A 16,643-nucleotide genomic window follows, 5' to 3' on the forward strand; every position below is an offset into this window, starting at 1 on the left:
ATTTGCAATGGGAGGGGCAGGATGGGGTGGAACTTAGCCCTGCCCCTGTCCCGCTCCTACTATTGCAAACAGTTGCAAGGGGCGGGAGCTCAGTGCACTACTCCTGGTCCAACCCGCCTCCTCCTCCTGCAGAAAGGGACACCGTATATTGGCCGGGCGTGAAAATCCAGCCGATATATGGACGTGTGAATAAATCCTAAGTCTGTATAGTCTTAAGTTTGCAATGTCTAACTTTTAGATTGTACTACTAAATGTGCACCAATGTCTGTGGTAAAGTTTCCTAGTCTGATCAACTTTCCCTTTCGGAGTCTGGGAAAATTGGGTCATAATCCTATTAGATGTTACAATTACTGGCTGTCAACCAGCTTTCTAAAAACCTTTGGGATTGCCTGGATTTCTGTATTGGTCGCTAATAAAATGTGGACTGTTATAGACAGACAGAATCTAACTGAACTAACAAGCCAAACAAATGGACTGTTCATGTCTTTTCTTGAACACATTAAGAAAACATCCACCATTCAGGGAGAAAAAATAAGTGAAACTCTGCATTAGGCCCCCTTCACACAAGCGTATTCGTATTTCCGTGTGCATGAGCTTAGTTTTTTTTATGGAACGAACAATGTTTTTTTGCATGCATATCTGCATATTTTACTGTACTTTTGTGCCCACAAGGCATGTTCATTTGCACGTGGCAAAAAAATACACACTGATTAAAATGGCTAATTAGTCTGAGTTTCAGATGTTTTCTTTTTCCTGAGCAATTACACAGTGCTTCATATATCTCCTAGCATATTGTGTGCACTTTTGCACATTGACATTGGGTGTGCAAATGCGCCGGAAAATGTGCAAGCTGCGGGGTTTTTTTGCGGAATGGAAATGCGCAAATTATGTTTAAGTGAACAAACCCATTGAAATCAATGCGTTCTATTTGCTGCCTACTGTACACACAAATATGTCAGTGCAAAGGGCGCCTTAATGACTTCTCCAAGAGCTATTTATGAAAGGTGATTTAGATAAGACAGTGAGATTGAAAGTGTAGGTTTCGCAGGTGCTTAACTTAGTAAATGAAGGCACACAAAGCCTGGTTACTGACAAATCATTTTTTCTAAAGAAAGATTTGTTAATGTGAACCATGCCTCCATTCAGCAAACTTCAAAAGACACATTATAGAGATGCATGAGGCTGGAAAAGGCTACAGAAGAGTTGTTGTAGACATCCATCCACAGTGAACCAAATTATCTACAAATTGGGAAAATTCATGACTGTTACTACACTTTCTAGGAGTGGGCGCCCTGTTAAGCTCACTGCAAGAGAACTGGCAATCCTGATGGATGTGAGAAAGAACCCAAGCGTAACAAGGAAAGACTACAAACTGCAAAAACCTCTGTTCATGGATGAAAAAGCAAATTTGTGATTTGGAATGGCTAAGTCAGAGTCCTGACTTTAATCCTTTCAGGATGCTGTAGCATGACCCGAGGAGGGCTGTGCACAGAATGCATCCCAGAAATACTGGCGAACCGAAACACATTTGGAGGATGGAATGGTCCAAAATTCATTTTTGATGTGCAGATCTTATTTGCAGCTACAGGAAATGTTTGACTGCTTTCAAAGTGGGTTCTACAAGCTAATATTTCTAGGGTTCACTTATTTTTTCTTCCTGTACTGGGGATGTTTTTCTTTAATAAAAGAATGGGGGTCAGAAACACTATCTTTTCTCCTAAGGGAGAGCACCTAGACAGTGAGTGAGGACACTCAAATGGCCATGCACGCTCCTCTGGGTAATATGCAAATAAGGCAGATGGAATAAAATCTCCACAGTGCCACCTACTGAAAGGCAGCATCCTTTCAAGCCAAAGTCAGACTCTTTATACAAGCCATGTAACAATGACTGGGAATTACTTTTAACTGTTTCTGTGTCAGTGTTTGTCTAGAACTGAGACTTGGATAAGAACCAAATCACATTTTATTAGTAACCAAAGCAGAAATCTAGGTAATTCCAAAGGGTTCACTTACTTTTTCAAGCAACTATATAGATATAAGATGTCTAAATAGAACATTTCTCATCCTGCCAGAAGAGAAGAACATAAGGGTTTATCTTTTTATTGAGAGGCACATACTCTGTAATCTACACACACTCCTCTCCGTTGCTTGGAAGTGATGTAGACATTTCCTTCTATTTTTGTTTCTACCTTTAATTGAGTCAGTCTAACAATGTGGCCAACTGTTTTTGTTGCTTTCTTCTCCTCTGGTAAATTTGTCTGTTCTCTCTCTTGACAGTCCGTGCCAATTATCTCTCACTCACGTTGGTTATTAAAGCAGGGAGAACTGCAGCAGATGTCTGGGCCGCGCACTTCTCGCACCCTCCGCACTAAAAAACTATTTCGCTCTGTATATCTGTTCCTTTTCAACGATCTGCTACTCCTCAGTAAACGTCTGCCTGGGTGAGTAGAACGTGGTGGAGACAAGTTGACTAAAAGGAGAACCGTGTCAGGGAACTGTGATGACTGGTCATGAGTCTTGAAGGAAGTCTGTTGCAGCATTTTGGCAGTGTAAATTCCTTGTACTGTGCGACGTGGGCCTTGGCAGTGATTACCTCTTACTATCTTGAACAGATACTTCAATCCAAAAATATGAATGTCAATGCACTTCATACATTGTATGCAAATGAGAGGTGATTTGCTGTTGTGCCAGCTCTCTTCTCCATCCTTCCTCTAAACATGCCTGCTGGAGTCTTGATTGATGTCTCAATCTCTGGATGCTGGAGACATCTTGCATTTCAAGCATTCTGTGCACAGAGGGATCTGGCGCATGCACAGTGGCATACTCTCGACTGGTCACGTCTTGCAAGATACCTACAACTCAAGACATGCAGCTGAAGATGTCTTGCGTTTTAAGCATACTTTGCCTGTGCCACACTAAGGAATTCGGTGCATGCGCAGTGACTTCCTTTCGGCTGATCACATCAGAGTGATGTCACTGTGCTTGCATCGGATCCCTCAGTGCAGCACTGGCACATAATACTTGAGACACAAGAAATCTCCAGTGGTCAGAGTTGGAGGTGAACCGCCCATTGAATGGGTTCATCTGTCAATTGTATACCACGTGGGAAGTATGTCGGCATTCATATTTCTCGATTGCAGCATTATTCAAGATAATAAAAGTACGGTTATCAACAAAAAGTCCCACATCCTGCAGTAGAATTAGCTTACACTGCAAAATTAATGTGACAGCCTTTAAGGGTTTACTCACCAAAACATATCAAGGACTATGGTATCCTTTTCACATGCAGATTGGTCTCTGAGACGTTAGATACATCCCATATCTGCAAATGTAGGATACGTCCTACATATTGTAACCTTCTGGTGGATACTTGCAAATAGGATCAATGTGAGGGGGAATATTTCTATATGGCGTCTGTGTGCTACTGTATGTTGCACTTGACACTAGTAGTAGATGAGCTACTCATGCATGCAGCTTCTGTAGCCGTTTTTGGTGCAGATTTTTGAGCCCGAAACAGGATTCCTTTCAGATCCACTCTTGGCTTTGGCTAAAAAAAAACTACCACAAAAACTGCATTTATGGTATCAGTTTCTTAGTCATGCTCGCCTATAGCCAAGCAATGTTCTGCAGAAGGTTGCTAATATCAAAGGTCCATAGATTGTGAAAGTACTGAATTAGACTTTAAGCAGTAGTGGCGTGTGCATAGTATTTGTGTCGTGTACATATCAAGAAATATGTGGGCAAAAGATGCATTGTAGTGAAATTTTACTAACCGTCTCAGACATTGAGCATGGAGCTTTGTCATAATTAACCTTTGTAATGCTTTACAAAGAGAGAAGTATCACACATGCTTTAGACTTTAAATTGATGTTTTTGTGGGGGCTGTGAAACTATATGACCTCTTGCATTGTAACAATAAAACAGAAGAGCTTGGAAACATCACTTGATGCATCGAATAATAATTAGGCATGCCTGATTTGCTACCACTTGAGTATTGCCTAAATTAACTGATTACTTTTACACTTGCACACGACGATTATTGCTCAAAAGATGGCTTTTGAATGAATTTTGAGCACTTATCGTTGTGTGTAAAAGTACCGTTACCCAATACGGATGCATACTGAATGTATTTGATTGTTATATTATAATGCCAACTTCTATGCCCCATTTCACACAGTTTTATTTCAATCCAGGGACCGATATCAAGTATTTGACGTAGCTGCACGTGGCCTCTTGCGTGTGGAGGAGCTAGAAGACCAAGGACAGTCCCTGGCCAATGTATTCATCCTGAAACTCCTGGAAAATGCACATGAAAGGGAATTTACTTATATGTTAAAAGCTTCATCCCAGTGAGTACATTGCTAGTCCTAACATGTATCAAGTAAAGATAACCCTATTTTGTGATTCCAGACTACTGTGTCCTCTGTTGTCACCATTTTTGGTTTTCATTGATTTAACAGTCAGATGAGCAATTGGCAGTCTTGGTTTAGGCATTCTCCTTAACATGACTGCTGATCTACAATGGTGATTTCAGTTCAGATTAATGGTGCTTGACGTATGAGAGCTTCTGATGTGAGCAATGGCCACACTAATTGTTAATCACATGAAATGATTGCTTGTCTTATGCTTCTACTATGATATTGTCGAACCAACTGAGTGGAGATTTCTCCTGAGACTTGTCTTCTACATATGTGAGTGTAATCTAAATGTGTTTCAGAAGTGAAATGAAGCGCTGGATGACCTCTCTAGTTCCAAATCGAAGGACAAAATTTGTTTCCATCACTGCTCGGGTATTTGGTAAGTTATGCATGAGAAAATTGAAGGCATGAAAAGAGACTTTTGTGTGTTTATAGATCACGATTGACCAATCGGGCTATTTAAGATATTGTATAGCAGATGACTGATACTCTACATTCCTCAGTATTGTACAGGTGATATAATGTCTGTCTTTCAGGTATTCTTCAGGTATGCTTCAGATTTTCACAGATTTTTCCTCTTCGGCTTCTTTCCCACAAGCGTATATCGGCCGACTGATATCGACGCTACCATCTGGGACGTAGAAGCTCGTTTACGGACACACAAATCTAACGTTTGTGCGCCTGTTCACACGGCATGGGCCCTGGTGCATATATGTTGCCCTTTTCCCCTCCCTCCCTCGCCCTCGCAGGCTCACCTCTGCTCTCCTCCCCGCACGCTCTTTGCAATGGGAGGGGGCGAGACGGGGGCAGCTAAGCGCCGCCCTGTCCCACCTCCTCCCATTGATGGCTGCGGACAAAGGGCAGGGAGATGGGTGGGGCCTAGCTCTGCCCCTGCCTCTTGTCCACAGCCAGCAATGGGAGAAGGCAGGACTGGGCGGTGCTTAGCTCCGCTCCTATCCTGCCCCCTCCCATTGCAAAGAGTGAGCAAGGAGGAGAGCAGAGGGAGGGAGTTTAGCAGCCATGCTGCTAAACTCCCTCCAAACTCCAGCTGCTGCCATGGGCTCCCATAGAAGCCCATGCAGCGGTTGACATATTCTGGCCCAAAAGATAGTTCCAGGACTATCTTTTGGGCCCACCATAAAAACGCCCGCCACTATATTGGCCTGGCCGGGCGCTTTTACATCTCAGGAATACGGCCATGTGATCTGATGCATTGGAATCCAATGCATCAGATCACAGCGTATATTGGCCGGTCGTGAAAATGGCCTGCTGATATACGCTTGTGGAAAAGAAGCCTTCAAATGAAGGGGTATAATTTGTATTAAATGCCACACCAAAAGCCTTGTCAAGATTCACATGCGATCCCCACCATAATCCGGCAGATTCGGAGGTATTTCTGCAACCATATGATGCTCAAAGCCTCTCCAGTAGAGATGAGCGAGCATACTCGTCCAAGCTTGATACTCGTTCGAGTATTAGGGTGTTCGAGATGCTCGTTACTCGTAACGAGTACCACGCGATGTTCGAGTTACTTTCACTTTCATCTCTGAGACGTTAGCGTGCTTTTCTGGCAAATAGAAAGACAGGGAAGGCATTACAACTTCCCCCTGCGACGTTCAAGCCCTATACCACCCCCCTGCAGTGAGCGGCTGGCGAGATTAGGTGTCACCCGAGTATTAAAATCTGCCCCTCCCGCGGCTCGCCACAGATGCATTCTGACATTAGTTCAGGGAAAGTGGTATCTTGGTGGAGCTGCTATAGGGAGAGTGTTAGGAGTATTTTAGGTTTCAAGAACCCCAACGGTCCTTCTTAGGCCATAGAAATCGCAGATCGCACCTATGTGCGATCTGCGATTTCTGTTCTCTTCTCTATATGCGCTCAATGGGGCCGGCGGCAGCAGCGCCGACCCCATTGAGAACATATAGAAGACAAATCATTCTTCTCTGCCACAGCTGTAACAGCTGTGGAAGAGAAGAACGATGTTTGCCCATTGAATTCAATGGAGCCGGCAATACAGCAGGTTCCACTGAAAGCAATGGCTGCCGGCGATCGCGGGATGAATTGTCGGGAAGGGCTTAAATATATAAGCCCTTCCCTGCAATTCATACAGAAATGTGTTACAATAAAAATATATACCGGCGTATAAGGCGACGGGGCGTATAAGACGACCCCCCAACTGTCACCTTATACGCCGGGAATACAGCGGAGCAAAGAATAAAAATCATTACTCACTTCTTCTGACATTCTGCGGCGCTGCTGCAGGCTGTCGCTCCCTCCTGGTTCCCGGCAGAGCATTGATTTCTCTACGAAGGGCTTTAAATCCCCGCCTCCAGAAACACACGTGCCTTCAGCCAATCACAGCCAATGACAATGATGTCATTGAATGGCTGTGATTGGCTGTGTTTCTGGAGGCCGGGAATTCAAGCCCTGCGTCCAGAAAGCAATGCTCTGCCGTGGACCAGGAGGGAGCGACAGCCTGCAGGAGCGCCGCAGATCGTCTGAAGAAGTGAGTAATGATTTTTATTCTTTGCTCCACTGTATTGCCAGCGTATAAGGTGACAGTTGGGGGGTCGTCTTATACGCCCCGTCGCCTTATACGCCGGTATATATTTTTATTGTAACACATTTCTGGATGAATTGCAGGGAAGGGCTTATATATTTAAGCCCTTCCCGACAATTCATCCTGCGATCGCCGGCAGCCCATTGCTTTCAGTCGAACCTGCTGTATTGCTGGCTCCATTGAATTCAATGGGCAAACATCGTTCTTCTCTGCCACAGCTGTTACAGCTATGGCAGAGGAGAACGATCTTTACGCTGACAGTGCGGGGGGGGGCCCACTCTTGCCGCTATTGTGGCTTAATAGTGGGACCTGGGAACTTGAGATGCAGCCCAACATGTAGCCCCTCGCCTGCCCTATCCGTTGCTGTGTCGTTCCCATCACTTTCTTGAATTGCCCAGATTTTTACAAACGAAAACCTTAGCGAGCATTGGCGATATACAAAAATGCTCGGGTCGCCCATTGACTTCAATGGTGTTCGTTACTCGAAACGAACCCTCGAGCATTGCGAAAATTTCGTCCCAAGTCACGAGCACCCGAGCATTTTGGTGCTCGTTCATCTCTACTCTCCAGCAAATGGTAGATAAGACTTTGGTTATGCCCGTTGACAAAGCAACCATAGAAATCCCTTTCCATCATCAGGTATAAACTTGTTAGGGAAAACAAGAAGACCAGTAACAATGGAAGTACTTTTTAACAGATTCAGGTCTCATGAATGCAATAGTGTGCCTTTCGGGCTGTAATGGTCATGCTCAAGAGGTCATGGATGACCTTTCCTAGTAATTCCCAATTATGACAGTGGTCGTATAAACTTTTACTTTCCTAGTAATTCCCAATTATGACAGTGGTCGTATAAACTTTTACTTTCCTAGTAATTCCCAATTATGACAGTGGTCGTATAAACTTTCACTCCTTATGAATGATATGTGAATTAACCCAAAATGGCGATCGCAAATATTCTGCTTGCCCAAGACCCTGGCTCTTGCAGAGCACCATTAGAAATTCAGTTGCTATTAGCGGTTCACCAATCCTGCTGTTCTGGACTGATGGAGGTCAGATTCTTGTGACCTGTATATTGAAAGCGTACCAAAGAGATAGGTCTTACAAATGCATTAATATGTATAAGTACACAATACAAAATGATGGCTCCAACTTTATAGGTAATTGTCTTCGTGAAGTAGTTTTGCTGTTTTCAGATTGGGCAATGTGTAATTTTTTCAGGCTCAGCAACTATGAAAAACTAAAGCACTGCGCATAATATCTTAGTTTAGCAGGGGGAAATATAGACCAAATTGACAATGTCACATTTTAATGAGTTCTTGTGGAAACGCATTGCACTGCTTCAAACCTTGCCTGTTCTATCATTTCACCTGCATTGCGGCTCCATCAATGTTTGACCCAATTATCAATGACTTGTCAAGACTCGTCCTTCTAATTCCTGGATTGTGACAGTTCTATGATGCATACTGTCATATTCTCATTACATCCAGGAGATTTCCAAGTGTGTTTTTTGCCAGATAACCTATTCCAAAATAAAAATAATCCAACAAGTCCTTGATTAAACATAATACCAAACATGAAGAATCATCTGCATGGATTTCAGATAGGTGTGTGGAAAGCTGCCAACTGCTAGCCTTGGGGAAGGAACACAGAGACGCTATTACAGGAATTGGGGGTTAGTTAGTCATGCAAGCAGATGCAGTCAGGCCTTCACTATTAAGATATATTCTTCACTCCCAGAACTGATGATTTCAACCTCCGGAGGAGGCATTAGTGCAAGGACTGTACTATAAAGAACTGCAGGTGGCGCTTGTCCAGTCAGAACTCATTTTGTAATATGCTAAATACTATATGCTTTTTGTTGAAAATTGTTTAAATGTCACCTTTAGAACTTCAGGTGTTGCCGTTTTAGTAAGCGTTTTACATCAAAGCTTAGCTATTTGAGCTGCAGACCTCACTGAACCATTCACTAGAAGGTTGTTATCATTGTCTGCAACCAGTCACTGTTTCTTCAAACCTCCTAGATCATATTTTATGTTCCACTCCCCGCCTCTTCATGTTTCTACATTCTTAGACACTGCCTAATCAGTGCAGAGGCTGCTTTAATCACAGGAGTTAATTAACAAAGAAGTTCTTCATAACAGATACCAAAGCATTTTGTAATGCCCTATTTGGGGAAGATACTTTGGGCTGTAAACACGCAGTCCAGCTGGCTGCATGTGGCAAGACCACACATACCACAGACGATGGGCAGCTGTACGGTGCTTTTCCAGCATTAGGCTGGATTCACATGAGCGTATGCGTATTTGCACGCGTTTTTGTGCATCGGGCATTGTATATTTGCATGTGCAACTAAGTTTTTTACTGTACTTATTGCAAGTGCGCACGCAAAAAAAAAACACTGATGGTCTCAGCCATTGAAATGTCCAATTACTTTAATGAGTTCAAGATGTGTTCTTTCCCTGTGCAAATGTTTAGGAAAATAGAGAATGCTGCATTTTAAATTTTTTTTTTTTGAGTGACAAAATAGCACATTTTAAATATGTGCATGTGAATGAAATCATTGAAATCAATGGGTTCTATTTTCTGCATATTGCATGCAAAAGTTTGTGCACACGTGCGCCCATGTGAATCTGGCCTTACGTCTCTCTTGCTCCTTCTCAAGCGCTTTTTCTCTCGCACACATGCTCTTTATCTATTCATCTGCTCTTTTAGAGTTATATCAACCGGGAGGAAGTAAAGGGCTTCAGTAACTTTAGGTTTCCTCCTACTGTGCCCTATATTGAAATGAATAGGGTGTTCAACACGCAGGTTTGTTTTTGTTTTTTTCTTGCTATCCAGAGACCTCACCATTACCGTTTATAGGCTGTGCCTGGCAATGCAGTTCAACTCTATTCCAGTGAATACTGTAGGACAGCGCCATAAAATCAGGCAAATCCATGAGCAGGAGTGACACTGTTTCTGAAAAAAAATTATAATTATTTTTTTTCAAACCCTCTTTAAATGACAACAGTACTCCAAGGGCCAGCTCCCCTCACTTGTAGGCATTTCCCTACAGGCATACCATTTTATGTTATTTCAGATTTGTATCCATCATTGCATTGTACCACTATTACAGATAGATACATTTTATCAAATTTCTTGGTAATCTGTGAGTTGTTTTAATCCCAATTTATATTTGAGGTGTAAGAGTCTCTGAAATGAGAAATATAGCATCTGTATACTTAATATTCCAAAATTTATTTTTTTTGCTTTTGCTGTAATGTTTAACTTTTCCTTCCCCACAGACTGTCCGCAGGTGCAGTGTGTCCACCCTTACGTTGCTCAGGAGCCGGATGAGCTGTCTCTTGATCTGGCAGACCTTCTCAATGTCCTAGACAAGACAGATGATGGTATGTGTCCCACTAATGACAGCTGAGATCCCAGTGGGCACTTGCATTATGAGATTCCTAATAAGACATTGACAGGTTTCAGGAGCAGAATACCTGTGTCAGGCCGGCAGGCTGAATTGCTTCTTTGAATGACGGGCTGAGACTAAATATTTGTAGCACAATGACAGGCTTTATCTGCTCAACTATTATCGGAGCATAAAAATAAGCCATTTGTCATCATGCAAAGGAGATTTCATTCAATATGCATTCATTTTCATAAATCTGCTTGGAGGGCTCTGCGTAGGATGACAGCCAGGCCAGAATGTGGTAGGAGAGCAGGTAGACAGATAAATATATAGAATTTGGCCTCGGTCTTCTTTTGCAATTGTACTGCACACCTATTAGCGTTTGTCATTGTACCTTTAGACCAGGTGTCTCCAACCTGTGACTCTCCAGCTGGTACAAACTATTAGGCTTCATTCACACGGGTGTTGCGATCTTCAGCTGTCCATATTACAGCCTAAAATTGCATGAACGAGATAAATCCGTGACCAAGTTGCGGCTAAATTTTGTGTTTTCTCACGCATTCATATGGCCGGGTGCGGGGTATGTACACCGTCAGCCAGGGGGAGATATTTTAGCGATGGTAAGCTGTCTCCCCCTCCCTTTACTGGCTGACCACAGCAATAGAAGGCTATGGGAGCTGCCGCCAAAGGGAGGGGGAGGGAGGTGGGAGGGAGTTTAGTAGAGCTACCCTTTGCTAAAGTCCCTCCTCCTCTCCTTGCTGGCAGCTGCCGGCTGATCACAGCCAAAAGATAGGGCAATACTTATTTTTTCTGGCCATGTGTAAAAGTAGCCGACCAGAATCGGCAGCATATATGCTATCTTTTCCGGCCCCACAATTTTATACGCCGGAAAATCGCCCATCTGAACGAATGCATTGGAATCTAATGCTTCAGATGCCAACGTTTTATTGTGGCTGTGATAAAACATTTGTGTGAATAAGGCCTAAGTCTCGGCTAGAGGGTTACAGCTTGGAAAATCTTTTCGTGCTGCTATTGACAGGTGAAAGGAATGGGGCTGAGCTGCAAGACCAGACAGCTGTTTTCTTTCACAAATGGCACACATTTTGTCCATGAGCTATGTGTTTTTTATCTTGTATGACCCCAAAAGTGATGGACGCGACATACGAGATATGAAAGTTATTCTACTAAAAGGCAATTTCAAATCACAAAACCATAGAAGAATTTGGGAATATAAATTTGGAATAACTTTTGACACTTTCAACGGAGGTTAAAATGTTCAAGAGGGTTCATGAGTGACTGGGAAGTATGAGACATCTATAGCACAGATAACACTCTGGCCTGGTGACCCCCTAACACTTACTGTATTCAGAGACCATATAACCTTCACAACTTTATCAGTGACTATTTCAAGATGTGTGTATTTCTGTTGTAGTATTCTTTTAAGTGCAAATTAATCACATCCGTGTGCGTGCGTGCGTGCGTGCGTGCGTGCGTGCCTGCCTCTTCGGATGCATGTAAGCCTGAAGAAGAACCCTAAGTAGGTTTGAAAGCTCGCTATAACATCGTGTATTTTTGTTAGCCGTTAAAAAGGTATCATGTCTACAAGACTACTTGGTTGCTCTTGCTAAGAGCAATCACATATGTATTTAATACACACAAGCAAGCATTAATTTCTTAAAATTTCATCCACAAATCTCAGTGCGTTTATCACAGACTTCTGCTGTGAATTTGCATTCGTAGCAGCTGCGTTTCTGCAAGCGGATTTAGCCTAGTTGAAATATGTGAAGTCTGTGTCAACGACTGATGTGCCACATTTTATCATGCGGATTTGAAATCCGCAAGTGGAAAAGTTCACACTGTTGACTATGATGCAGATTTCCATTCGGCCTCTTTCACACGGACGACTGCGCTATCGCAACTTCGTGCACGTGATTGAATTGCATCAGCGATGTTTTTATTCTTGAGCATAATCCCGCATCGCTGCCACCCATGATAAAATCGCACAATTTTTTAATCACGTAAGTCAATAGGACTTTCTAATGTTAAAAACGCATCACGCGAAAATCACAGGTTTGTGTGTTGCTATGCGGTAAACAAGGAGGCTCCATAGGGAAACATGGGGGACAAAAAACATTGCAGAAAGATTAAGCATGTAGTGATTTTTTTTTCTGGTAGCATTGCATCAGTGAAAATATCGCTAATGCGAAGGAAACCATTGAAAAACATGGGTTTCATAATTCAGTGTTTTCCCACGCTATCGCATTACTTGAAAATTGTGTTATTTTGTCGCCTGTGTGAAACTGGCCTTATGAAAATGCATTGCTGACTCTACTACTGAATCTGCATCAAATCTGCGCTGAAATCCGCCGCGTGGACATGACTGTCCGTGCACACAGCTCTTTGGATACTGAGAGCCGCACACACCTTCTGTTCACTGCAGCTCTAATGTACTTCCTGTAAGTGCACTTAATACCTTCCTAAAATGCACTTAAATAGTGTAAAAATAAACTAATGGAGAACCGCAGACTGTGACATGCCCGGTATTGTCTGAGAATAATGCTCCCTCTCCTTCACAGTACAAACAGAAGAAAAGGAACAATACAAACCAGCTGATACATTTCAGAAGCTTTTATTTATTAAACTGAGAATTTTAACAAAGGGCCTGTTGTTGAATCTCTCCATGTTACTCATTTAGCATGAAGCCATGTTAGCAAAGGGCTATGCTAGAGGTGAGCCTTGAGCATCACATAATGTAGTATACACAGGCGTCCTAGCTTGCCATCAATTGTATCTTGTAACGCCATCCAATGTCATTGGAGTCTCATGTTAGGCCAAGTTTGCACGACTGCATTCTCATTGCATATTACCCGTGCATGCGTAATACTCAGTAGCAAAATCCCATAGACCTTACATGAGCTGCACAAAAAAAAAACATGGTATGCGCTATCTTGGCACATATTATGCTTGCATACACCCCAAGATAGGGCATGGGGGCTGGCAGCAAGTACTCATGTCATTGCATACTCACACACAAGAGATGAGCGTCCGGCATGCTGGCAAACAATCTGTGTTGATCACCTAAATCAATGATCATCTCGGAATGAAATGGAAACTCTTTAATGCTAATTAGAACAGTACAAAATGCTTCCCACTATTAATGGAACACTCCAAGCGTGACCAAGATTCAAAAGAGAGAATCCCTGGGTCAGGGGCGGAAGGGAACATAACACGGCTCTACTAGTGTGGTTCAGACTGTTCCTCTTATGCAGAATATTTGTAGGTTCCCTCATTTTCAAGGTTTTCATCATACTTGCATTTATCTGATGGCAGTTGTTTTGACCAATAATGACCACAGACCCCATTTATACAAGGCCATTCTACCTGCTACATCTTAGAATGCCTGCAAGTATTGACAGCTTCTATTTAACCTCAAATCACTGCACTGAGAGTCATCATACGTCACACTTCCTTAGTCCTTTGACTTCTTAGAACTTTCTCGAGGCCATGGTCCAGCTTATATTCTCTACCATCCCATTTTCTACATAAGTGTCAGAGGTGGTGAGGAAATATGGAAAAACTTGAGACATGGGGCAACCCAGTGCATCATCATTGTGGACACAAAGGAGTATGACTTTATTAAGGCTCCTTCACACTGGCGAGGGGTATATCGGGCCATGAATCATGGCCAATATCGACATTGCCATCCATGTGAAACCTCTAGATGTGAAGCATTTTCATCTGAAAACAGACTTGCATCCATGCGGGGATGAAGGAATCCTTTGGCAGAGCTGTCACAGCTACAGCAGGGAATCACGGAGTTCTCTCATTGTTTTTAATAGGGCCGTCATTGAAAACAATGGACGATGTCGCAAAAAGATAGAACATGCTGCGTTTTTTTTACCTACATAGCATGGCATTACGGTACCATACAAGAAAACGTTGCTAATGTGAAGGAACCCATTCAAAAGAATGAGTTTCATATCTGTGCAAGTTTTGTGCTTCTCGCAATGCACAAATCTCGCACGATTGTGACGCCAGTGTGAAGGCCCCCTTAGAAAGCCAAAATTTGGCAACAGGCTGCAAGCAAATCTGATACAGTCTGATCCAGCAATCCTACTGTCATTATCTGTACTTGTCGGTAAGCATTAAGGTACAGGGTGTTTCACTCGAAGTGCATCCTAGTAATTTTGCAATATTTGTGTTTTGGACAGTATCTCACAAAAGTGAATATTGATACCTATCCTGGTTCTTGGGGAGCTAAGAGTCATTACAAAAGATGTTGAAAAGTGGCCACTGCCTAACCCAAGCAGTTCTGAACCCACAACCAGGACCTAGAAGAAGAACAGAAGGTTTCCAACGGTTCAGGCAGTATAAAAAGGCTTATGTCAGCACTTCAGTAAAACATGGATTAAAAAAAACATCATGAGTACTTTAGATGCCAACATGTTTCGAGCAGGAGCTCTTGGTCACGGTAGAAGAGTAGTATAAGTCATATGCCATTGCCATGACCATGAGCAACAGCTCCTGCTTGAAACATGTTGGCACTTAGAATACTCATGCTGGGTTTTTTTCCATGTTTTACTGGAGTTCTGAAATAGCGGAGCTGTTGGAAAACTAACCAAAAGTAATGCTGCGAATGAAACACACTGTATTTGGTAGGTTAGCAAGTAGTACGGGACAGATGGGAGTACCGTATGACTGCAGGATTTAATTACATAGGAGTTTTGTTGCCATGGAACATGGCCTATATAGGAGCTGGATTCGCAAAGAAATAGGAGACCTTTAAATGAAGATTCTTTGCAAAGTTGCTTCATTTTAGATTCATTGGAACAATTAACGTAGCTTATAATGTGGCATTGTGTATATGGATGACCGTAAAGGGAACATGTCCTGGTGATGCAGTCTCTTTTAATATAAAAATTTTTCTTAGTTTTGTTAATTATTATAGTTGGTGATTCATATCCTGAAATAGTTGAAGAATCTAATAAGCACTATTCCTTGAAGGGGTCTTCCCACGACTTAAAATCTGCACCACAATCACTTTGTCCTTCCTGATTGCTGCTGATCAGGACATGTGACTGTCGCAGCCAATCACTGGCTATAGAAAGTCACTGCTGTGGCAAATCATTGGCTGCAGTAGTCACATGTCCTGGACAGTAGCAACCAGGAAGGGCAGAGTGGTTGTGGAGCAAATTTTAAGTTGTAAGAAAACCCCTTTTAAGATTTTTCTGATCATGCTTTGTAATGTAAAATATGTTGCTTCCCTTCTCTAGACAACCAGGAACATCACTGACATCCACATGGTTGGATAGGACTGGTTGCCTATAGGGTTTCAGGCATTATTTACCTGAAACCATAATTTTTACCATGTGGCTCAGAGTGTTAAGGCAGCAGAAATGCAGTCCTAAACTCTTGCTCATGACCTGAAGGTTTGTGAGTTCAATCCCTGAATGGTTCAGGTAGCCGGCTCAAGGTTGACTCAGCCTTCCATCCTTCTGAAGTTGGTAAATTTAGTACCCAGATTGGTGGAGGGTAAAAGTTGGCGCTATATAAATAACAAGATTTATTTTATTTATTGTATTAGGTTTTATGTGGTGCCTATTTTAGTACATCAGTACACATCCGTTACATCCCTGTCTCATATACCATTCAGAATGACAATCCGGTTTTTCCGTTTCTGCCCTAGGTTGGGTATTTGGTGAACGTTTGCACGACCAGGAGAGGGGCTGGTTCCCCAGCACAGTGACCGAAGAAATACTGAACAAGGACATCAGGACGCAGAACCTGAAAGAGTGCTTCAGGGTGCACAAATCCGATGAGGGCAGTCAGAACAAAGACCGGCGGAAGATGGGAAGCAGAACGCGGCAGTGACCCCCTGGAGCTGGCATAGGGCAGCATGCTCGGGGATGGAATGGGGAGAGAAGCAGTTTGTCTGTGACGCGATGCAAATATTCTATATAAATATATGTATATTATCTACAAATGTGTGTTACTGTTGTACAGGCACCTATAGATTAATGCAATAGGAAAGAGCGGGTTTTAAGGTTTGGGAAGCAAGGGCACATCAAAGAAACACAAAGATAAGCACACACAGAAATAGTTCTAAACAGATTATATATTGGCTTTATACCTTGTATATTAGACATTAGTAACGTATTAAGGCAGGCCTACCATCAGGTAGCAGTACTACAACTCCCATCAACCTGCGCTGGGAGCTGTTTATTCAATAAGAGCTGGCGGACTACAGACCTGCCAAGTAATGCAAATGCCT

At 42.7% G+C, this 16,643-nt stretch overlaps 1 protein-coding gene across 2 annotated transcripts in view; it reads left to right on the forward strand.

Moving 5' to 3' along the window:
• The window catches only part of NGEF (neuronal guanine nucleotide exchange factor), a 141,947-nt gene extending 125,592 nt beyond the window's left edge, over positions 1–16,355 (forward strand). For both annotated transcript variants that reach the window (XM_066598250.1, XM_066598251.1), the window contains 5 exons: positions 2,278–2,441; positions 4,194–4,349; positions 4,718–4,797; positions 10,263–10,367; positions 16,059–16,355. In XM_066598250.1, coding sequence (XP_066454347.1) covers positions 2,278–2,441; positions 4,194–4,349; positions 4,718–4,797; positions 10,263–10,367; positions 16,059–16,243 — 690 coding nt within the window. In that variant the 3' untranslated portion in view covers positions 16,244–16,355. The remainder of the gene's footprint in view (positions 1–2,277; positions 2,442–4,193; positions 4,350–4,717; positions 4,798–10,262; positions 10,368–16,058) is intronic.
• Positions 16,356–16,643: the final 288 nt, after the last annotated feature.

The sequence above is a fragment of the Eleutherodactylus coqui genome, chromosome 1 (assembly GCF_035609145.1).
Source record: "Eleutherodactylus coqui strain aEleCoq1 chromosome 1, aEleCoq1.hap1, whole genome shotgun sequence".
Lineage (NCBI taxonomy): Eukaryota > Metazoa > Chordata > Amphibia > Anura > Eleutherodactylidae > Eleutherodactylus > Eleutherodactylus coqui.